General features: G+C 40.1%; 1 protein-coding gene, 1 long non-coding RNA gene and 1 pseudogene across 2 annotated transcripts in view; 1 reads left to right on the forward strand and 2 right to left on the reverse strand.

The window, feature by feature from the left end:
* PATL1 (PAT1 homolog 1, processing body mRNA decay factor) overlaps nt 1-2300 on the reverse strand; it is a 25846-nt gene extending 23546 nt beyond the window's left edge. Inside the window, exons 1-2 of the mRNA XM_016119027.2 lie at nt 2061-2300; nt 5-116 (exon numbers count right to left, since the gene is read on the reverse strand). Of these exons, the coding sequence (XP_015974513.2) occupies nt 5-116; nt 2061-2075 (127 nt within the window). The 5' untranslated portion in view covers nt 2076-2300. The remainder of the gene's footprint in view (nt 1-4; nt 117-2060) is intronic.
* On the forward strand, nt 1672-9369 carry LOC118602781. The gene is made up of 2 exons (XR_004950760.1): nt 1672-1784; nt 9040-9369. It is a non-coding gene; the product is annotated as an uncharacterized LOC118602781 (long non-coding RNA).
* Nucleotides 9370-21688: 12319 nt separating this feature from the next.
* LOC118603665 lies at nt 21689-21807 on the reverse strand (annotated as a pseudogene).
* Nucleotides 21808-23687: the final 1880 nt, after the last annotated feature.

The raw sequence follows: 23687 nt of genomic DNA on the forward strand, positions 1-23687 counted from the left end.
TTACCAACTGCACCTGACCCAAATGTATCATCATTGAATTGATCAATCTCTTCATCTTCCTCTCCCAGGCCCTGAAATGCATCCTCGTCTTCATCCAGAGGACAATCCTCCAAAGACTAAAAAAAGAGATTTAGCTATTCATCAAGTTCACAACCTCATTTTATTTTTTTTGGTGCCTCATTTTAAAATGTTCTAAAAATGTTCATCTTATCTTCCCAATCAACATAATAGCTTCATTATGACTTTTTGTAAAGATGGCATTTTTTCTATCCCCTAATAACCCCAACATTGGAAAATTTCAGTAGCTTCTTTTCTTTCAGTTTCTCTTTCCTATTCCTTATTTCACTTAACCTTTCCCTGAAACATTCCACTTCTTTATCAGGAATCTAGTAAGAGCATTTCCTCATGGCTGCTAACTTCCTTTACATCACTAGGTAGAATAGTAAAGGCAAATTAAAATGAACAATTTATTATTTTACTTGAATTTTATATTTTCCAACAAAAATCTTATCTTCCCCATATTTGTGTCATCTTTTCAACTATTTTATTATTCCCTTTTAAAGCTTTCTCTTCATTTTCCATCTTACTCCCTTTCTGTTGCATACAGGCCCAGACTCTGGTGATAAAACAGAAAGCTAAATTTACAACCACAATTAAACGAGCTCTTAAAAAAGTTATGATATGGCAACTTCGAGTTCTGGCTCCACTCTTAAAAGTGGTGTGAACTTGGGCAAGTCATTCTTTAAGATTGATCTGTTAAAGCTTTCTCTATTGTATCTTGGGCTTTGTTAGCCTCTTAGTCTGTCTCCTGAACTGTAATAAAGGAACAATACCACCTATCTCAGAGTTGTGAGGAGCAAATGAGGCATAGATGTAGACAAAGGCTGTGGATTGCTAACAATGCTAGATATCACCATAACAACTTAGGTAGGTTCTATTTTAAACTTTTCCCTCCTCCACTTCAATTTATGATTTATTTCCCAAGTTTTCTTTACTTTTAGTAACTGCATCTCATTTCTCTCCATGTTCATGTGAGGTTAGTTGGGTCTTAAACCATTTCGCCAAGTATATGTGTCCGTAATTTTCAAAGACCCAGAATCAGAATTGGACATCCTCTACATAGGCAGGTTTGTGATATACCTTGCCTGGCTACCTCTTAGCCAGGCTGTTCTCAAAGGAAAGGTAAGGCCAAAGGGCCATTCTACCTACCTTAAGCCCTCTCAAACTCACACAAAGCGGGCATGCCACTGCCTCCACATCAGAGGCAACGTGCGGCAGCTCTACTTCTCAAATCAAAGACCTATTTAATCAAATCACCGGTTTCTTAAATTGGACTCTTAGAGATTATGTAGACCAGGTCTGTTATCCTTCAAGTCCAGAAACTTTCTGTCCAGAGATCAGAAGTCGCTCAAGGTCATACAGTGAATTAGTGACAGGGTTAGGACTCTTGACTATTGCTACATTTCCGGGACAAGCACCAAACTCACGTCTCCTTCCACTCGCCCAGAAGGAACTTCTACAGGACACGCCCCCTCCCAATTCGGAGCCCTCTTTAGTAAACAGTCTACGGCTCCAGTCAAAGGGCAAGTCCAGGCCCCTTGACCCGATGGTTGCCTATGTGCTGTGGGTCTGTGTAACTGGAGCGGGGGGTGGGGGGGGGGGGTTCCGGGTGCCGAGCGGGAAACGTGACTCTGGGCTTTCCCGGGTGACAATTCCTCAAGAAAAGCCACCGGGTGGATGCAATGCCGTCCCCTCCGCGGCTCCTCCCGGGGTGGGGCTGATGGGTAAGTCTGGTTAAGGTACTTAACGGGCCCTCCCCACCACAGAACCGAGGCCAACTCTCCCCGGCGGCCAACTGATAGGACGTCCCGCCCCCTGAAGCCAGCTCCCTGCTCTCGGATTAAACCCACCACCCCAGGCCCAACGCACTCTCTTGGTCCCACGCGTCTCACCGGTCCGCCCCCTCCCCCCACAGGAGCACAAGACAGACGCGTGGGGGCTGAGAAAGGAAAAGGGGCGCGCGAAGGAGGGAGGGGCCACTTCCGGTCGCAACAGCTCACCTCGTAGCGGAACATTCTTGGGGAAGGGGGGAGGGAGCGGGGAGGGGAATAGGGGAGGGAGGGAAGAAGCGTCGACTCTCCGGGCTCCTCCGCGCGCGGGTCCTCCACCGGCTCGCGACCCCTGGCCGCCGCCGTACGCCGGAGCGTGCGTGGGAACGTGCGCAGGCGCGCCTTGGGAGGGGTCCGCCCCGCTTGGCGCCCGGCGGCGGCGTCTGCGCGAGGACAGATTTGGCGTCCCGCTTCCTAGTCTCAGCGGCGGGAAGGAGGTCCCGTGGCGAGACACTGCGCACGCGCTGCCCGTCGGGGGCTTCCTCGCGTTCCGCCTTGCGGCTCCGCCCACCGCTCTGCTGCGCTCGCCCCAGCGCTCAGGTCGGAGTCACGAGTTTTCCGTCACCGTCGGGGCGGAGAAAACCCTTGTGATTGTCACAGGACATGGCTTTGAAGAGTCCCGGGCTAGTCTGGGCTGGGAGAAATGGAGATTCTTGGGCTATTTTTGCAACGTCCAGCACGGTTTTCGGGCTGCTCGGCAGTCCTCACGATATGTGATAAGCGCCGTGTGGAGCGGAAAAAAAATTAGAAAGTTCAGGTCATACCAAGGGGCCAAATCCGTCGCCACTTTCAGCGGCATGTCACCCGCAGAGTCAACAGGAGGTCAGGGCTGTGATTTATATGTCTCAAAGTGGCGACGGCGCTTGTGTTTTAGAAAGCCGGAGGCTCGTTCCAGCCTGGATGTTATTTTTAGGCGCCAGGCGCTCCAAGCACGTGGAGTGGGAGAGCCAAAAAGGGCAGCACAGCCGTGGGCAACAAGGTCGCATAGGCTGAGAAGCGCCAGCCTGGGTGCGCCGCTGAGTGACACTGATTTAGAGACTCAAGCTCAGAAAACTGTCCAGGTTATAAGCCTCCGCTCCCTGCTTACAGAAGCCTTTTTGGTGGTTTACCTCGGCGCGGGTCCTCCCATGCCCTTTTAGCCGGTGGAGCTCACAGAACTCTTTCCCCTAAGGACTAGATTTGCACCTGCGTTTCTCAACTCCTTTCTCCAGGTGTCTTAAAATGCAGCCTTGCTTTGGAATGGCGTACACAAAATTCCTTTCACTTTAGTGTGATTGGGATAATCAGAGGCCCAGTACCAGAAACTTTGGATTTGGAAATAGAAGTTCGGGGATGGAGTCAATGCTTTGGGTCACTGGCTATCAGTTTTGGGCAAGCTATCTAAACATGTCTGAGCCTTAATTTTCTCTGTAAAATGGGTTTAATGATAATCTGCCTCAGAGTAGTTGTTCAATGGCATGGTGACGCCAGTACTGCTAATGATGATTGAAGTCTGCCTGGTATTCCGCTGAGTGCTTTATCTGGATTGCTTCATCGGATCCTTCCTTATGCCAATCCTAGGAGATAGATACTGTTATTTTTCCTACTTTATGGAAGAGGATCCTGAGGATTTGAGAAGTTGAATAATTTGCCCCACACCACCCAGTGGCGAGTGGCAAAGCTAGCAACTGAATTCAGTTTGATTCAAATACCCAATCTCTTCTTAATCACCGTGGCAATTTAAGGAAAGCCGATGTTTACCAGGGCCAGGCCTGACCCTTAAAGAAGTGGAGCAGGCCAAGGATCAGATGATAATTGGTTTTCAAGCATGCATGGACTATTACAAAACTTCTTGTGCTAGGTAACAGCAAGTCCTAATAATTGCTGCCATGTAGACCAAGAATTGGCTCTTGGTGGGTTTTCGCCTGTGGCTTGTTCAGTGAGGAAAGGTTTTGTTGGATACGGCTACCCTCATTTATTTACATATTGCTTTAGGGCAACAAAGCTAAAGTCGAGCGCTTACAATGGAGACCATTTGGCCAGCAAAGCCTAAAATATTTACTACCTGGCCCTTTACAGAAAGAGTTAGCTGATCCGTGATGGTGCAGGTCATGTTTTCTGATCATTATGTTAAAAATCAGAAAATTTAAACCACACCTGTAATTCATGGACTACTTAAGAAAATATAATGGGAAGTAGAAAATATTTAGAATTAAATGATCAACATATCAAAACTTAGGTTACAGCTATATAGGTTTATGTAAGGAAATAGGAAATCCTGACTATCAATGAACTTATAGGCTAAACAAAGTAGAAGGAAAGAATGGAGAGCAGAAATTAAAAAACAAAACAAGGTCATAGGATCAACAAAATTACCCTCCCCCCCCCCTTTTTTTTAAGCTGTGTGATAGGCCCATTTTTAAGATGGAGCAAGTATAAGTTTTCACAAGTGATTTCTTAGCAATATGGCGTGATGTCTCTGGAGAGTGTCTCTTAAGTGGGTGGAAGAAAGTCTGTGCTGCATGCCAGGTAGGTGGAAGAGGCTTTTGACAGCTGAAAGAGAACTTCAATTAAAGAAAGCTACTGGACTTCATTTGGCATTGTCTGTCCTTGCTCTGGAAGCTGCAAATAATCCAATTGTGGTATTTACAGACTCAATACATTCTTTTTGTTGTTGTTTCAACTGTGATAAAAAACACAAACTTTCTGTGAGACTAGTTTAGATAGCATTAATTTTCATTAAGTTATGTACAACTTTCTCAGCATCACTAAGAGGGCTTATTAATACAGACCGATGGGCTCCATCCCATTATGATTCAGTAGGTCCCAAATGAGACCTGAGAATTGCATGTTCCAGGTGATGCTGATGCTGCTGGTTCTGGGACTATACTTGGAAACCCATTGTTTCAAGATGTTGTCCACAAATGCCTGTCAAGGGTTATAGAGAGGGAGAAAAGGAGTGGTGGGCTGCCCAGAGCATCATTTCTCAGGTAGTCAACAAAGCCATGACAGACATCCCAGAGAGTTATGGGAACCTCGATGCAACAACTCTTAAGATAAAAGGATTAATAATAGAAAAAAAAAATTAAAATTTATAAGGCAAAACTTGTGGTGCATTAAACATGGCCACAAATTCTTAGGCCAAAGAATCCTGTCAAGGTGGGTTCTGTTTCCACCTCTCTGAATCCACACTGGACTGTCACTGCTTTGACCAGCTGAGTTTGGGAGAGGCGACGCTATGCCATTTCTGGCTCGAGTCTTTAAGAAGATTGGCAGTACAGGAGTCCCTTCTTAGCCAAGGGGGATACGTTCTAAGACCCCCAGTGGATGCTGCAAACCACAGATTATTGAACTCTGTATATACTATTTTTTTTCCTATGCATACATATATATATGTATATATACACACACACATATATATATGATAAAAGACTTTATAAATTAGGTATAGCAAAAGATTAATAATAAAACAGCACAATTATAATAATACATATACTTTAGTAAAAGTTACATGAATAGAGTGTCTCTGTCTCTTTCACCTTCACACTTAAAGGAAGCACTTTGCGGCCTCTCTGTGACATCAGAATTGCCAGCATCACTACTCTTGTGTTCGGAGTCTATTGTTAAGTCAAATAAGGTTCACTTAAACGCAAGCACTGTGATGCTGCAGCAGTCAATCTGATAACTGAGACTGCTGGCTACTCAGTGACTAGTGGGTGGGGAGCACATCCGGCGGGGAGACACTGGGCAAAGGGTTGATTGCTGTCTCAGGTGGGGCAGAGCTAGTCAGAATCGTGCACGATTTAAAACTTACAAATTGTTTATCTCTGGAGTTTTCCATGTAATATGTTTGGAGCATTCTTGACTGTGGGTAACTAAAACTGTGGAAAGTGACACTGCAGATGAGTGGCAGGGCCACTGTATAAGTCCATGTAAGACACCCAGTAACCTTGCTGGGATCGCGTGGAAAGGCCCTGAGACACATGGAGAGGAAGAGGGTGTCCGGTTACCATGCCAGTCAAGACACCAGACAGTGAATGAAGCTGTTTCGGATTCTCCAGACCAGCTCAGCTACCTTTCAACTATCACTGCTTGACCCCTTCCTTCCCACGCCCTATGGAGCAGAATTACTCAGCTGAGTCTTTCCAAATTCCTGACCCATAAAATCATGATATATAATACAATGGTTGTGGTTTTAAGCCACAGAATTTTCAAGTAGTTTATTACTCACTTGTAGGTAACTAGAATAAGTCTATTTAGAAAAATTATACCAACTTGGAAATAAGGATAAAGGATTATTGTATACCCTTTCAGTGTCTCTAACCTGCTTAAGGACCGTTTGAACTTCTTAGGCGGAGGTAACTTTGACTTAGTATTTGCTATTAATGAGGTCCCTGACTCAGTAAAGTTAGATGTTAATCTGTAGAAGATTGCTAAATTGCAAAGTATCTTTGTCCAGTGGAGATGATTTCATTTTGATAGAAAAGATAATCCCAAAGCGACGGTTTTATTGCCCTGCCAGATATGAACTGGCATTATATTTGAATTTTCGAGTCTTATTCTAGCATTTTTTCTCACTATGTATACTTTGTAGCTTTACCATCTCGCTGCCTCTCACACTAAGACGATAAATAAATGACATGCTCATAATATATTTGACACATGCTCAATATATTTGAGTCATGTTTTCATGAAAGTTTTATTTTGGCAAACATATTTTTACGTTAATTTTTGGAGGGATTCAATTAGTACATATTTGCCGAGAACATGTCATAAAAAGTTGAGAATCTGTTATGTAAAAAGCCATGAGGAAGGCCTGAGTTGTTTATTAGATGCAAGTTAAGTGCTGAACGGTAGTACATTACTTTCCTATTGCTGCTGTAACAAATTACCATAAATTTAGTAGCTTAAAGTGACACAAATTTATTCTCTCAGTGTTCTCAAGGTGTCAGTGTCCAAAATGGCTGGCAGTACCAGCTTCCTTCTGGAGGATCTAGGAGAGAATCTGTTTTCTTACCTTTTTTTCTTTTTTAGCTTCTAGAGATCGCTCGCATTCCATGGCTTATGGTTCCATCTTCCATCTTCAAAGCCAGCAACACAACATCTTTCAAACTCTTCCTCTCCCTCACCCCCTCTCCTTCTGTTATCACATTTTTTTCTCTCCCACTCTCCCGGATCCTCCTTACAAAGCTTCTGTGATAACAGCGAGGTTACCAGGATAATCTCTTTATCACAGGGTCCTTAATCACATCTGCAAAATTCCTTTTTCTCATGTAAAGTAACATTCGCAGGTTCTGGGAATAGGACATGCACATTGTTGGGGGCATTTTTCAACCTACCACATGTGGCATGTGCGAATCATTGAGGGGTATCCAAAAATGATTTTTGGTAGTAGAGTGAGAAAACACTTGACAGTTTAAGTCTTTGTTGTGTATACTATTTAAAGATGAAAAATAGAAGATTTCACTAGGTGAAACGGAAGCATCGTTAAAAGGAGAATCAAGAATGAATGAGAGAACATGGAGGCCCACGCTCCTGCCATTGATCCCTGAAGGGACAGCTCAGTGCTGACCAGGTCTTGACAGTAAGGATGGGTTGTAGGGACATTCCTCTTGTATTATTATGTGATTGACTGTCATTGAGGGGTGAGAAAATATGGTGGTTTTCTAGGGTATACCATGGTACTGGAAGGTCAAAGCAGAAAACCAGTTTTGTTGCATGTTTTTCTCTTACTGAACTAGCAAGAGGAGATGGAGGCATCTTATAATGCCATGGCTTCCATTATTTTATTTTGATTCCCCGAGCATTGCAGGATGGCGATAGAGGTACAAGGAACTCTTCCCCTCCTCATTTATCTCTATTACCCAGGAAAAGGATCATGCCCTCCTTCCTGGGCCTTTTTCACTGAGAATAAGTGATGGAGGGCAGAAACTATATACTTCTTATTCAGCATTTTATTCTCACCATATCATCTCTTTCAGTACTTGATAGTAATTGTTCAAACATTTTTGAGTTTTTTAAATCATAAACCAATATATAGAAAAGAAATGGCAAGTATAAAAATTAACTTCCTACTAGTTCATAGGATATGTCCTCATATTCTCTACCTCGTAGGCCCAGGTGTCCTTCAAGTATCCTTTCATATCTCTTAGCTGTGATTTCTTGTAGTTTCTAGTCACCAGAACAGGGTTTGGTGGCAGCATCCCCTTCAAAATATATCCTTGTCCATTTTACTGGCACTAGCTAATGCTAAAGAAATGAAGGGAGAGAAAAAAATATGGGGGGAACACTAAGAAGAAGGATAGGGAGTATGAGAGGAGATCCTAGAAAGGCTTGAACAGCCTCTCTGCCTGACTCCTTTTGTCTAGTATCCTGGCATTCCCTGTGCCTGACGCTTACTGGTGGTGTGTTTCTGGCATTTGTTGGACTTCCTGGACTTCTGTATTTCCCAAACCTAAGTGGAGCAGGATAGGCTAGCTTCCAGTTTCTGGCCTTTTCCTGGGGCCATTGGGGATAGCAAAGAGAGATTCAGACTGTTCCCTGAGACTGCTGTGCTGGAGGCACCTTGGCTGTGTCTCTTTCTTTGGACAAACCTCACATAAGGCAGAGAGACTAGTTCAACAAAGTCTGAAAAGTAGTCGAAATTCCATAAACACTATTAAAAGTCTTGAGGCATTCTATTAACAGTCATACAGAAGACCGACGTAAAGTACAAGGGTGTTCAGCAACCCAGGCACACTTGTTTCCCTCACCTGTTAGCAGATGTTTAAGACAGGAAAGTTTTGATTGAGGGGATGCCTACATTATGGTTTTTCTTTCCTACTGAGTTAGGATATCTATAAGAGAAAACAAAATATTTGGGACTTTGATGGTTATCTTGGGATGTTGCAGTTATTAAATGTGTATAACAAAGCATCCTGAATTAGTGGATTAAAATAACAATAATGATTTATTTCACTAATGAATCTGCAATTTGGCTTGGACGCAATGGGAACAGCCCATCTCTGCTGCAGATGGCATTAGCTGGGACCGCTTGAAGGCTGGGAGTGACTCAGTGGATGGTCGCTGGAATCATCTGAACTTTCACTATCCGTCATTGCTAGCTTGGTGGGATTTTCAGCCAGAGCACTTACATATGGACTTTCTACATGGTTTCTTTCTTTCTTCACAGCGTGGTGTCTGGTTTCCAAGAGCAAGTGTCCCAGAAGAGCCAGTTGGAGGTATATTCTTTTTATGACCTAGTCTCAAAAGTGACATAGCATCACTTCCGCTATAGTTATAGGCCCACCCAACCTCAAGGGGAAGACAGACAGACCCCACCTCTGGATGGGAAGAGTGTCACCATCACAGTGTGAGGAGACCATATAGGAACGGATATAACATCACAGTCATTTTAGGAAAATACAGTGCCACAGAGGCCAAGAAGCAGGAGATAAAGCTTTTTCTGGATAAAATCGGCCAAGGAACCTCTTGAAATAAAAGTCAAATCTTTCCAGGCAAATATTTTTCTCCTTTTAAAAAGTCACCACTACCACTAGTACCTCTACCTGTGTTTATATAATGGTGTGTGAGAATTAGAGGAGACCTGGGAAATTTTTATAATGTTGGGCTGTATGAAATCTTTGCTAAGGATGTCCTGATTTCCACAGTGGCATCTAGCCCATTTGCATGTGAAACCCCCCTAAAATTCAGCTTATCAGTGGTTGCTGTGTTTATTCCAATCACCTCCAAGATAATGGGGGCTGTGTTCATTAACATGCCGTATTTCTTCCTTATTGCTGCATAAAAAATTACCCCAAAGCATAGCAGCTAAAATAAAAAATCATTCACTCACAAAGCTTTGGGGGGATCATGAGTCTAGAAACGGCTTAGTTGGGTGTTTCTGGCTCTGAGTTTTTCGGTGGGTTGTGGTCAAAATGTCAGCTAGGGCTCCAGCCACCTGAAGGCTCGACTAGGGTGGGAGGATCTTTGCCCAAGATATTCACTTACGTGGCTGTTGGCAGGAGGCTTCAGTTCTTCCCCACACGGACCTCGCTGTGGGGCTTCTTGATTGTTCTCAGGACATGGCAGCTTCTCCCAGAGCGAGTGAGTCATCTGAGGAAGAGTCTGCAGCCACAATCTCGCTTGTGACCCAGCCTCAGAAGTCATGTTATCACTTCTGCCACATTCCACTTGCTGGGAATAGGTTACCAAGTACAGTCCCCATGCAAAGGGACAGGGATTAAGGGAGCCTTGTAAAGGGAGAAGTATCAAGGAGTTTATGGGCATATTTTTAAAACCACCATCCTCTTTGAAAGCAAACTCCAAACTCTTAGCCATGGCAAATTTCTAGAAACATAGATTCTCATATGATGATGTTAGTGGAACAGGGGAAGCAGCCAAGAAACAGAAGTTAGCGTAAACGTTAACTTCTTAGTATACGATAATGATAAAATCTCAATTCGATGAATAAAGGAAACATGATTTAAAAATTATGCTGAAACAATTGGTTACTTATTTGGGGAGAAAGTTTAAAGCCTTACAGCATAGCATAGACCAAATAAATTCCAGAATGAAAAATAAGTTCCAAGTAAAATTTTCAACAAAGCATTGAGAACAAACTATGGCTGAACTGCATAATTTCAGGATACAATTTCAGAATTTATTTACTTTGAAATGGAAAAATCGCATAGCAAACATTTTAATACTGAATTTCACAATAACAAATATATGTACAAACATTAACAAACTTTAAAAATATTTTCTGTAAATATAAAGTGTTCACATAAAATACAAAGACTTAAAAATAAATCTTAAAATTCTTTAAGCATCTTAGAAAAAACTCTCAAAAAATGTAAATGGCTATAAAATATATAAAAAGACCAATTTCATTAAATAGATGTAAACAAGTAAATAGTTGCCTTATAAAACTATCAAACCGACAAATTATAGAAGGAAAAAGAAAGAACAAGAAGGAAAGAAGGAAGAAATTGAAAGAGAGAGAGGAAAGAAGGGAGGAAAAGAAGAAAAAAAAGGGAAGTGAAGGAAGGAAGGAAGGAAGCTTAGTGTTGACAATGAAATTGTAAGGTGAATACTTTTTTAAAAAAATTATTTTAAATAGTTTCAAGTATACAGTATATTGGTTAGACAGCTATAATGTTCATAAAACGATCCCCCCAAATACTCCCTCTCTCCCCGGCCTCCAACATTGCCAACATATTAATGCCGACTGCATTTCCTCTGCCATGCTCCTCATCCTTGTGCCCCATCTATCAACTACTAATTTGTACTACTTTAATCCTTCACTCCATTCTCCCAGCCCCCCACCCCGCCTCCCCTCCGTCCATCACTAAATTGTCCACTATAATTGGGAGTCTGTTTTTGATTAGTTTGTTCTTTTTGTTCCTTAGATTCTGCATATAAGTGAAATCATATGGTATTTATCTTTCTCTGTCTGACTTATTTCACTCAGCATAATAACCTCTAGGTCCATCCATGTTGTTGCAAATGGTAGGATTTCATTTTTTTTAATGGCTGAGTAATAGTCCATTGTATATATGAACCATAATTGTTTTATCCAGTCATCTGTTGATGGGCATTTAGGTTGCTTCCATATCTTAGCTATTATTGTAAATTGTGCTGCCATGAATATTGGGGTGCATAGATCTTTATGAATTATTGTTTTGGTTTTCTTTGGATAAATACCCAGAAGTGCAATTGCTGGATCATAAGGTATATCCATTTTCAGTATTTTGAGAAACCGCCATACTGTTTTCCATAGCATCTGTACCAATTTGCAAAAGGCGAATACTTTTGTAAGTAGTTTGTGGAAGTATTAAGTAGTAGTCTCTTCTGGAATGCAATTTGGCAATGTATAACTTCTAAGAAATTATCAGAGTTACACATAGCGAATTATATGTAAGCATGTTTATCACAGTAATACTAAGAATGGTGAAAAATTGGTAGCCATTTAAATACCAATAAAGATAAGTGGACAAAGTATGACAATCATATTTTAGAAGGCTACCTCAGCATTGCAGATGTTGGTGTCACAAGTTAGAGAATTAAACGGAAAATAAAAGCTTCCCATAATATACATAATGGGTAAAATACCCAAACATCAGAAGTTTGTTTTAATTGGTGGGATTAGAAATGATTTTTTACTTTTTTCTGTCTACTTTCATAAGTTTCCCTATTTTTATAAAATTGATGTGTACTATATTTTAAAATGGAAAATGTTATTCTAAAAGTAGAACCATAACAAGACATTGGCAATAATGGAGAAAGGAAGTTATCATTCCAGTTCTGCCAAACAGCCATTAGTCCCTTCACCCCTTCTCGAAATTTCCCATTCAAAATGAGAAGAAAATGAAGTGAAGTTATTGTTTCTAATTTCAACATATCATGAATTACATTTTTTAAAATGACAATGTGTACCAGGCATTTATGTATTATCTTTTTACGACTTCTCAACACCGATTTGGTCTCATAATAAACATTTCCAGACTCAGTTAATAGAATGGAGAAAAATCAGAGTTTATGAGTGGAGACTGGCAGAACCACTAGTACTCTCAGTTATTCTACAAATGTTTGTGAATGCCCAGTATCAGCAAATCTTTGTATAGCATTGTGGAGAGATAAAGAAATAGGAACATTTTTTTTTGCCATCACTTGAATGCATTCATTAATTCAGTAAATATATATTGAGTGTTTGCTTTAGCTAGTAGATACTACTTTAGTTTTAGGTACTGAGGATGGATCAGTGAACAAGGTAGTCAGGAATACCTGCCCATTAAGAGTTTACTCTCTCTTATTTTAAAAGATAATCACTTATTTTCAGTAGCTTACACTATATGTATTGAGAAGCTAGAAGTAGAAACCGGGACATGAAGAAGTAGTAAATCCAATTCCCCAAATGTTTGGGTCATCTAATTCCTGAGTTTATTGTTTTCTGAATAATTAGTTCCTGCCATTGGCATGGGTCCAGAAACTTCCACATTTCCTAGTTAGGTAAATGTCTTTTCCTTATTTGGGGCATCTCTCAGCTCCTTGTTCCTCATACTGTAGATCAAGAGATTCAAGACAAGGGTGACAAAGGTGTAGACAACAGACACCACATGGCTCATTTCTGGGTCGTAGCTGGAGTTGGGGTGTAAATAAATATGGCGGCCATATTGGAGGAGAACCACAGTCAGTTGAGAAGAGAAGGTGGAGAAGGCCTTGTGCCACCCCACTGTGAAGTCCGAACTTCACAGCGGCATACACAGTGAAGACGTATGAGATGGAGATCAGGGAAAAGGGAATGGTGAGGATGATGACTTTGCTGATGCAGATCATGGCTTCTTGCATTTGAGTGTCTCAAACGCCAGCCACAAGATAGGGAGTACATCACTAGAACTGAGTGATTCTGTTGTGGCCACAACGTGGCAGATGGAAAACCAGAACTGTCAGCTGTAAGGCTAGAATGAAACCAAGGACCAGGTCTCCCATAGCCAGCTGGGCATGCATAACAGCTGCCATGTCAAGTTCAAGGTGCAATGCCAGAGATCCTGGATAGCTACAAACTGATCATAAGCCATGATCCCCAAGAGGAAACAGTCAGCACTGGCCAGAAAGACGAAGAACATCAGTGTGCCACAGCCAGTGAAAGAGATGGGTATTCTCCCCAGGGTCAGGAGGTTGACCAAAACAACAGTAGAAGAGTAAAAGATCTTCAGAACAGCCAAATTGGCCAGAAAGAAATACATGGGAGTGTGGAGTGAACACTCTGCCCAGATATTAAAAAAGATTGTGGCATTACTAATGAAACTGCCATTATACATTAGCAGTAAACCCACAAAAATAAACATCTGTACCTCCAGGATGGATGAAAATGAGTGAAAGTGGAACTGGACCTGTGGTTTGGCTTTCATCCCTATAGAAGTGGCATATTGGGTTTTCTAGGACAACAGAAAGAAAAGTACTGTGTGCTGTGGGATAAAGATGAAGATACTGTTTTAGCACCTATACCTTTAATAATAATTTTCAAGTTGTGATTATGCTAAGCAGCCCTCTCCCTGTTCCTTCTTGCATTTGTCAGCTCACATTTTTGAGAGTTGGCTGAGGTTCACTATAAAGCCCAACATTACAAATAAAATCCAAGTTAATTTGTCTCACGGGGCAATTAAGCTCAGGACTTTGACTTTATTTTTGTTTTGCAAGAACCAGTTGAACTAATAACCCCTAAGCCTCTAAACGTATACCTTGCCTAGCAATAATATACTGGCCCTCAACTATGAAGTCATAATGATCTTGATGCCAAGACCTATACTATACATTGAGGGTATATTGCTGCATATAAAGGATGCTCCATTTTTCTCTGAAGAGTTATCTTCCTAGAGAGAAAAAGAAGTCAGCTGTGCCAATTCAGCAGCAGTGAGCATGGTGACTTTGTTATTGGGTTGTAGTTGCAGAGAAAGCTCTGAGCTTCCTAGTACATTGGCCCTTAACTGTAGGCACAGCATCCCCATACCTTTTATAATTTTTTTTTTCTTCCTATGCTTCTAAGTAAGAGACAAGAGAATTAACAGCAGTTTTAGAAATAGCATCAAAATAGACTAATAGCTTTGGGGAGTTTATAAAAATTCTTCTCCCCATCACAATTGGACAATACCAACATTTTTGTATATGGTAAAGTGTCAACTGCAGCATCTTCTATACTTTTCTAAAACACATTTTTATTTTTATGTCAATCAGTTTTATATATATTTTATTTCTCATAGCTATATAATCTACAGGATAAGGACTGTATCTTATTCCTCCCGTTCTCATGCCTACTATTGTGACAAATGTTTGTTGAATAAATGAATGAATACATCTTTTTCACATCCTGGGTAGGTTTTCATTTAGGCAGACCACAAGGTCTTGTAAAGTGCGACTTACGTGCTCACGGAAGAAAAACGGTCCTTTTGCAAGCCTGGTACAAGTTAATTCCTTTGTGTTTAGAAAACATGGTCGCCAAAAATTTGCACATCTTACTAGTACTTATGAGTTTAAATAATTCAGTGCTCAAATTTCAAACTGTATGAGGAAAATACCCAATGTTTTCATCTCCCTGAATCTCTTCTTAAAGGAGACCAGGCTGACGTGCGTGTCTGCCGGCTTTGCCCTGCTCGGGACCTCACCACTGAAAGGAATGATCATGGAATGCAGAGCTTTCTCTAGACTATTGGGAGTAGATTAGGCTAGAGTAGACTCTCAAAGGGAAACTGGAGAATTCAAAACAACCAGGGTCCTGTTTCAGCTGCTTGTAGCTGCTGTCACACCCATAAACATTCTCTCCATCCAACGATCGTTGCAGAGGACGTCATCCAAACTCGAGTGTGCTTTGTGGATAACGGCTTAGATCTCAGTCGGGCTTATCCTCATGGAAGGGAGAGTAGACATTTACCTAAGGGGTAGGCTTTGTAAAGACCTTCATTCATAAAATTATTTTTCCCCCCTGGTAAAATGAAAAATTACCCAGCTAACATGAAAATGTGAACTAAGATGGATGGAGTGGGTTATAAATTAAGAGGGTCGAATACAATACCACTGTGTCTGTCAACAGCACGTTACCTGATTTTGTTTGCCAGAATCAGTGCAGATTCTCTTTCAGGCCCTGGAAAGGGAGGAGAGGGGGATGTCACCTGGGCATAAACCTTGGAGAATGACTAGGTGTCTTACAGCAACTCAGGGATAATTTGTCATAGACCACTTTATGCTTTTTCAATGTATTAATGTTCTTATATCATTTAATTTTCTTAAAATCTTTAGCAGGTAGGAAGATAGCTATTAATACCTCCATTTTGAAGCTGTGGCACAGAAAGGGTCCTTAACTGACTTATTACCTTGCGGTGATGTAGAGGTGAAAGAGAGCCTGGCATTTACACCTCCTTGTATATAACAATGAGAACATAAATCTCAGCTTGATTCTTGTCACAGGACCACGAACCAGTTCTGATCTTGTCCCTAACATACCCAGTGAACTCAGGACAAGCCAGCAAATGGCTTTTCTCAGATCAAGGTTCTTATATACAAGGAAGAATGACCCAAATGATACTAAAAGAAAAGAGAAAGAGAATACCGCCCAGAACTTCTAGCTAATTCTCTGAATCTAAAAGGTTTCTATGGTTGGGGCAACTCTAAAAATTCTACTGATTCAAATAAAAATTACATGGGTGAGAATTAGCTTAGCCTATAAGGAGTTCAGATATGCTCAGAATTAAAGTGTATGATTAGTCACCAAAAGCGTGGATCTCTGGTTCCTGAAAATACAGTCATATTGATTGGCCCTAGTAGGGTTAAGAATTTGAGTACTGGAGTCAAACAGAACTGGGACCATCACCTGGCTATTTACCAGCTGTGTGTGTGTGTGACCTTGGCCACTTTATCTCTGTGCACTTCAGTGTCTTCATCTTCAAAGTTCAAATAATATTAACATCTATCTGTCTCTTAAAGAAATTGTAAAGATTATGTGAGATAATGACTATAAAGTGATCGGTACAGTGTCTGGTGTCATCGTTACAGGCTAGCTATATCCATAATGGATTTTTCAAAACCTGTACTAATGGCACGGTGTGAGTCTTGCCATAGACAGCATGAGTTCTCATTCTGATATGATAGTATATAATATCCTCAATGATTTTTTCCTGCTTTCAGCTCTCTATCTACAATAACATGTCTTCCCGAATCCGATTAACTCCACAGGACAAAATATAAGTATGTTGGTGTTGTGCTGTTATTACTCCAATTTGAGCCAGGACAATCTAGTCCCATGAGAGAATCCAATGACCATAAAGTTACTCTGCTAGAAGTTTTCAGTGTATCTTTATCTTTGAATTACTGCAATTGATGACTTGGGCTATTTATTTTATATTTTATCTTATTTCACATTCTTCCAAGAAGGAGGGGCTGGCTCATGGCTGTCATCTTGTACATACCATTTTACACCCAGCATGTGTCATAGTACCAGAATATGGGAGGCAATATAAGAATGAATGCATAAATGAATGAATGAAGGACTTCTTACTTGTATATGCAAGAGAAAAGGAGATGATATGGCAAAGTCTGGGAGATTTTGAAGTTCTTGTAAGGACTAGTTCAATGTAGGGTCTTATTATGATCCTCATAAGGAAGGACAAAGAGTAGGCAACTTCTCTAGAACATCCTGAATCTTGGAGGAAGAGCCCAAAGAACTTTTACCTGATTCCTGAGGTCCACACAGATTTGTGTTAAATAAAGAGACGTTAAGGAGTTAGGTTATTTACGCATGAATGATCACTGCCTTTGTTGTGGCTAGCTGCATAGCTTCTCGGTTTTTTCCAAGGTCCCATGATAAATGGCAGATCTATCAGTCACCTATTATCTGGATAGAAAGTCAAAACCGATCAAACTTTTGCGGTGCTGCCAGTCTTTCAGATTTTTCAAGATTTTATAAAAACCAAAGACAGAGACAGAATTTTTATTATTCTAAGGGATAATTCTGATCACTTTGTTATCATCAATAATTCTGATGTTGTATTTTCTTTACTATAATCTGTGTCTAGTAAGCTCTTGAGCACAGAGGTAAGGAATCTGACACCCTAAAAGGCAGCTCAGATCGCTGCTGGAATTGGCTGGGAACTTACCTTCTTCTAGAAGGATGAACCTGCCTTCTAATCCAAGTGTTATATTTAAAGATTGTCCTCAGTCCTCAAGTGTTTACAACTCCTGCAGGGACCACTGGGACCAGTTTCAGTTATCCTTAGATCCCTGAGCACAAACCAGTGGCTTACACCTTGTCGCTGCTGCTCCTTCTCCCAGGTCAGACCCCCCTTCAGGAATTTCTGTCAAGTCAAAGCGTCCCTTTGAGCAGTTCTGCATCTGGCTCTCTTCTACTTGAGGCAAGGCGTTTACTCTTCAGAGCCCGGTCATTAGAATAGTTTCACAGTCCACGAGGAAAGTTACATCTCCAACAGTGGTTTAGAACCCTTAGAAATTCAAAGCAGAACAAACAAAAACCTTCTTAGCCACTGTGTAATAGCTCTGAAAGAGTAGACTTACATTTTATTGACGATGTCATCCCCTTCCCGTATTGTTTTAAAAATAGTCCTTATGTCGCTGTTTTCTATGGTAGTGCCACTCATCCAGAAAACAACCACCGAAATAGTCTGTGCTTCTGGAGAAAGAATGCTAGTGTTATTTTCAATAAAAAGCGTATGAAATAGTATGATATCTAAATACCTAGATGAAGGATGAAGAGATTGGGTCAGACACATGATCGTTTTGATGCAAGCCCCTTGAAATTTTATGTGATGAAGGAAAAATTTTGGATTAACAGACTCCTTCATTGCTGTTTAGCTATTATGAAGTTATGTAGACACAACTCTAGGACATGTCTTTAAACTTCTGAAATGATGATTATTTCTTCTTTCAAAAATTGGTTTGATATTGCTACCACCACGAGGGTCAGGGGGGAGATGCCACCATTATTTTCAAGTTTGCATTTGAACTGAGAAGACAATAAACAGGAACCTAGAGGAACTGCCCCCCACAGGATCAGAAATTTGAAAAAGAAAAAGATTGGGGACTACTCTTGGTGAGAGGAGAGATTTTAAAAGAAGTAAACTTCTTGGGGAAATGGCATCAATGAATGAGAGCATTAGAGGCAATAGGAAAATCTATGGAGACTGGGCGTAGACTCCATAGGAGAGCCAAAGATTAACATGTCAAATTATAGTAAGAATTAGAACAACTTAAAAAACCAGTTAGTAAATGCATTTTAGGCAAATTGAACAAATTAGGGTTAAGAATTGGACTACCTGGAGCCCAGATCTGTTGAAGCTTCCAGCTGAGATAAAAGTCAATATAAGGTCAACATAGAATTGCCAAAAGCCATGAAAAATGCAAAGTATCTTTACTAGAGTTGTTGTCGAATTTATGAGGAGTAAGACAGAGGACAGTGTATGATCATGGGGTTTATCTCTAAGCAAACACAAGAAGCAGATTTGAGAGGGTGACTAAGATTACCTCCATCAGTAGGAATTCTGCCAATCCTGATATACCTCATGGTAGGAAAGGAACTATGTAATGTCTACTTTTCCTCTTCAAACGGAGATGAAAAACGTGACTGAACCTGGATAATCTACAGGTTTGTGCACTAAGTCAATCTGTGTTTAGATTTTCTAGAAATCTAAGCTCTGTAAAAGTTTTACACTTTTAATTTTAGCCCTGAGAATGTTAAGGGTGGAAGATTTTCAAATGACCAACTTCTGCTTCCATTGTTTAATGTTAAATAGGGTGTAGTTCAAGGAGATATTCTGTGCAAAGATATGCGAATGTTAAGGGTGTAGTTATCCTGTGTAAAGATATGTTAATAGCCAGCCTCTGCTTCTGTAAACCTGCTTGCTTGCTAGAGGGGGTTTTGGGGCTTTTTGGGGCTATGCCTTCTAGAGGCTCTGGGCTGCTTCTCTAGTGGGGAGAATCAGTCGCCAGCCGGCTAATAAAGGCTCATAATTAATCTCAGTTGGCTCCGTGGGTCTTAAATTTGACCGCACCACAACAAGAACAGGAAACTTGAAAGCACATAGGGACTTTAACGAGGAAGGAAAATAAGATTTTGTGAGATCCAAGTATGTAAAACAAAAACCAATATAAGAAATTACAGAGAACCAGAGGGTAGCGGGGAGGAGGGAGGGAGGAGATAGACAGGGTAAAGGGGTTCAAATATGTGATGACAAGAAAAAAAATCTAACAATGGGAGGTGAACGCACAGTGTTAGTATATATATGCCTTATTGTTAAAATGTACAGCTGGAACTTACTGGATTTTGTCAATGTCACCATAAAAAAATAAATAAATTTAAGTAAATAATTAAAAGACATTATAGGGAGATAGCTTTTAATTCATTAACAGTAGAAGATCTAGATTGGTTCTGGTTCTGGGTCAAATGAAGTGAGCATAATCACTCTGTTCCTCCCGCTGAATGCAACTATAAAACTTGGACTATAAAACTTCTGTCTCTAGTATCCCCTGGCCTGGACTCAAGGCAGCCTGACACCTAGGAGTGGAGCACTGTCATCCGTAGACAGGCCTTCAAGAGGAACCATCTAGTTCGGACTTGAAGAGTGAGAAAGGGATCTCCTGCTGGTCACAATGGCCACTTAAAACTGCAGGAGGACCTTTTCTGCTCCAGTCAGAAGGCAGGATGAACCCCTGTTGGTTATTTTTTCTCCTGTCTTTCTGCTTCCTGGGCTTAGACATGGGTGCAGTCAGGAAAACCTGCTTCAGAGTGGGGTAAATAAAGCCCCATCCTTCTGACCAAAGAGGAGATGTACAAGTGGGAGATTCAGGAGAGGGAGGAGCTCGGGAAAGTGACCCAGTAAAATTGTTTTTGAACTCCTGGGCTCACCCCTGAGCCACAGATGGGTGGAAATGATCCCAAACACCAAACTAAAGACTTTGAGAACTGAACTATGAGAGAGTCCACTTTCCAGATGCCACACTGGATACTTGGTGGGACACAGGTGACAAACCTATTTGCCTCCTCAATAGTAATTTTGCTACTTATTCAATTCTGACAATCATAGCAACCACATATTTACAAAAGCAAGACGTTGCCACGTTACATAAAAATTATAATTTCATGTGCCTTTATCACTACCAGAATCCATATCTGAACCCATATAGAAAATATTCACACATATTTAAGTAAACGGACCTGGCCAAGAGGAAGTTGCACTTCCCACTCTTGAAATAAAAAGGGAGCCAGGAAGCAAGGGTACAGTGAGAGCCCCTCAGGACGCCATCTCCAAGGGAGGAGGAGGCTTACACCCTGCCTAGCCAGAGGGGTGAGCAGACAGAATATTCAGTTTCATAGGAATTCTGTTAAAAGGATAAAAATGATAATATTCTTGGAAGAACTTTGTATATAGCAAAGTTCTATACACATGTAAAGTCTCTAGCATTGAAAGGGTGAGTCATTTTATATATTTGAGTATAGCGTTGCCTGTTTTCACTCATCGAATGAAACTGGTAAAAGGAATAATCAAAGTCCTTAGGCATAAAAAAAAAAAAGTGAACCAAAGAAAGAATTACCTTCAAAACCTGAACAAAACCCAGAAACGGAAGCCGGAAGCCGGAGTTGAAATTAATGAATACTAATGCTTCATTGATTTCATCTAATTTCTTGTAAAACACCTGAAGAGATAGGGTTTTTAGTGTCTCTTGGAGAAATGAGGGACCATCTAGAGCTGCTGCTGCTGCTGCTGCTGCTGCTGCTGCTTCTTCTTCTTCTTCTTCTTTTTATTTATCTTTTTTTTTTTTAAGATCATTCATTAAATCACAAAACTAGAAGGGATTTTAGAGAGCATCTAGTGGTTATCATCTCAGATCCCCATATCTCAAGATTATGAATGGAGTTTTCAAGGTAATTTTAATATTTCAAAAATCTCAACATATGTTATACATTTTCCTGGGATAATTTTGTACATGCATTATTATTAGTAGTAGTAGTTTATTTTTTGTTTGTTCAAAAGATAAAGTTAGGCAGATAGTAATTTTCAACACATGAAAGATGGAGACAATATACATAAAAATAGTTAAAAGAGCAGATGTGAATTCACACAGATTTAGATTCAAACCTTGGCTCAGCCACTGCCTGGTTTTGTACCTTTGGGTAATTTAATTAAACTTTCTAAGTCTTGGTTACTTTATCTGTAAAATAGGGATGATAATATTATTTTTCTCTCATAGAGTTGTGGAGACTGAATGAGATAATACATGTACGGTGTTTGTTTATCATGTCATCTAACCCTTTATTAGCTTGTTTTGTTTTGCTTTAAAGCCTATAGCACCTGGTCTTCCTAGGTGGTCTCCCATTCAATTACTAACCAGGCCTGACCCTGCTCAGCTTCCAAGATCAGATGAAATCAGATGACTTCAGGGTGGCATGGCCATAGACCCTTTATTAGCTTTAAAAATATTACTCTGGGGTTCATTGAGGAAGCACTGTAAAATTCGTATGGTTCAGAGAATGTTGAGAGCTACTGATTTTATTCAAACTAACTTCCAATACAAATATTTAGTCCCATTATTTTATTTTCCAGCTTTATCGACATATAATGGACAAGTAAAAATTCTATATATTTAAGGTATACAACATGATGTTTTGATATACATATACATTGTGAAATGATTACCACAACCAAGCTAAAAATACATATTCATCGCCTCATAAAGTCACTTTTGTTGTGTGTGTGGTGAGAATACTTAAGATCTACTCAGAAAATTTTAAATATACAATACATTATTATCAACTGGAGTCACGTTGTACATTAGGTCTCTGGAATTTATTTGCATTATAGCTGAAAGTTTGTGCCCTTTGGCCAACAACTCCCCATTTCCATGAATCCCTGACTCTCCTACTCTGTTTCTATGAGTTTAGCTTTTTAAGATTCTGCACAGAAGTGGTGTTATACAGTATTTATTTTTTTTGTGTCGAGCTTATTTCAGTTAGCATAATCCCTCCAGGTCTAATTCATATTTTCACAAATGTCAAGATACCTTTTTTTTATTCTGCTGACTAATATTCCATTATATATATATGTACATATGTGTACATATATATATAATGGAATATTACATTTATATAATATATATACACACGCATGCATATATATTTTAATCCACTCATATTTTTTTTAATTAAATTTATTGGGGTGACATTGGTTAATAAAATGATATAGGTCTCAAGTGTACAATTCAATACTACGTCACATGTATATTGAATTCTGTGTTCACCACCCGAAGTTAAATTTCTTTCCATCACCATATATTTGACCCCCTTTACCATTATCTCCTCCCCCCATTCATCTGTTGCTAGGCACTTAGGTTGATTCCATGTCTTGGCTATTGTACATAATGCTGCAATGAACATGGGAATGCAGATATCTCTTTGAGTTACCGATATCATTTTACACATATCACTTAATATTCACAATTACACTATGAAGGAGGTACTACTATTATCCTCATTTTTCATATTAGGAAACCGAGAACCAATATGTGAGTAACTTACCCAAGGCCATCCAACTAGCAAGTAATGGAACCAAAATTTAAACCTATGTTGTTTTAATCTAAAGCAGAATCAGCCAATTGTAGCTTAGAGGTCAAATCTGCAGGCTGCTTGTTTTTGTAAATGTTTATAAGCACACAGCCACACTTGTTCATTTTCCTATTGTCCGTGACTGCTTTCATGTTACGATAGCAGAACTGAGCAGTTGTGACAGACTGTATGGCTCACAAAGCCTAAAATAGATATTTTCTGGGACTTCACAGGAAAAATTTATTGACCCCTGCTGTAGAGCTTAACCCTCTATCCTGTACGGATTCTTCATATGAAAAAGACTATATTAAAATCTCAATATCAAACATTTTAAATGGTTGAATAATCAAACCACGTTCATGAAATATCAGATGCTAGACGAGATAATTATCACCAAGATTAGTCAACCGTTTTTGGAGATTCTAAATAATGCAGTGAGACAAAAAATAAAACAATTCATCTCAGATGATGTAATTTTACACCTAGAAAATGTAAGGAATTTTAATTCAAAACTACTATATTTATTAAGAGAAATAGAAACCTCTGGGGTGGGGCCTGAGATTTTGCACATGTACCAAGCTCCCAGATGACCTTGATTCTACTGGTCTCCATGTCATACTTTGATTAGCAAGTATATCCTTTGTAAATGCAGTGTTTTTTGGAGGTATTTCAATAATCATAGTAATGGAGAGGTGTGAGAATGATCAGGAGTGTTTGCTTTAAAAAAAAAATGAAGA

This window comes from Rousettus aegyptiacus, unplaced genomic scaffold (genome assembly GCF_014176215.1).
Source record: "Rousettus aegyptiacus isolate mRouAeg1 unplaced genomic scaffold, mRouAeg1.p scaffold_m13_p_5, whole genome shotgun sequence".
Classification (NCBI taxonomy): Eukaryota; Metazoa; Chordata; class Mammalia; order Chiroptera; family Pteropodidae; genus Rousettus; species Rousettus aegyptiacus.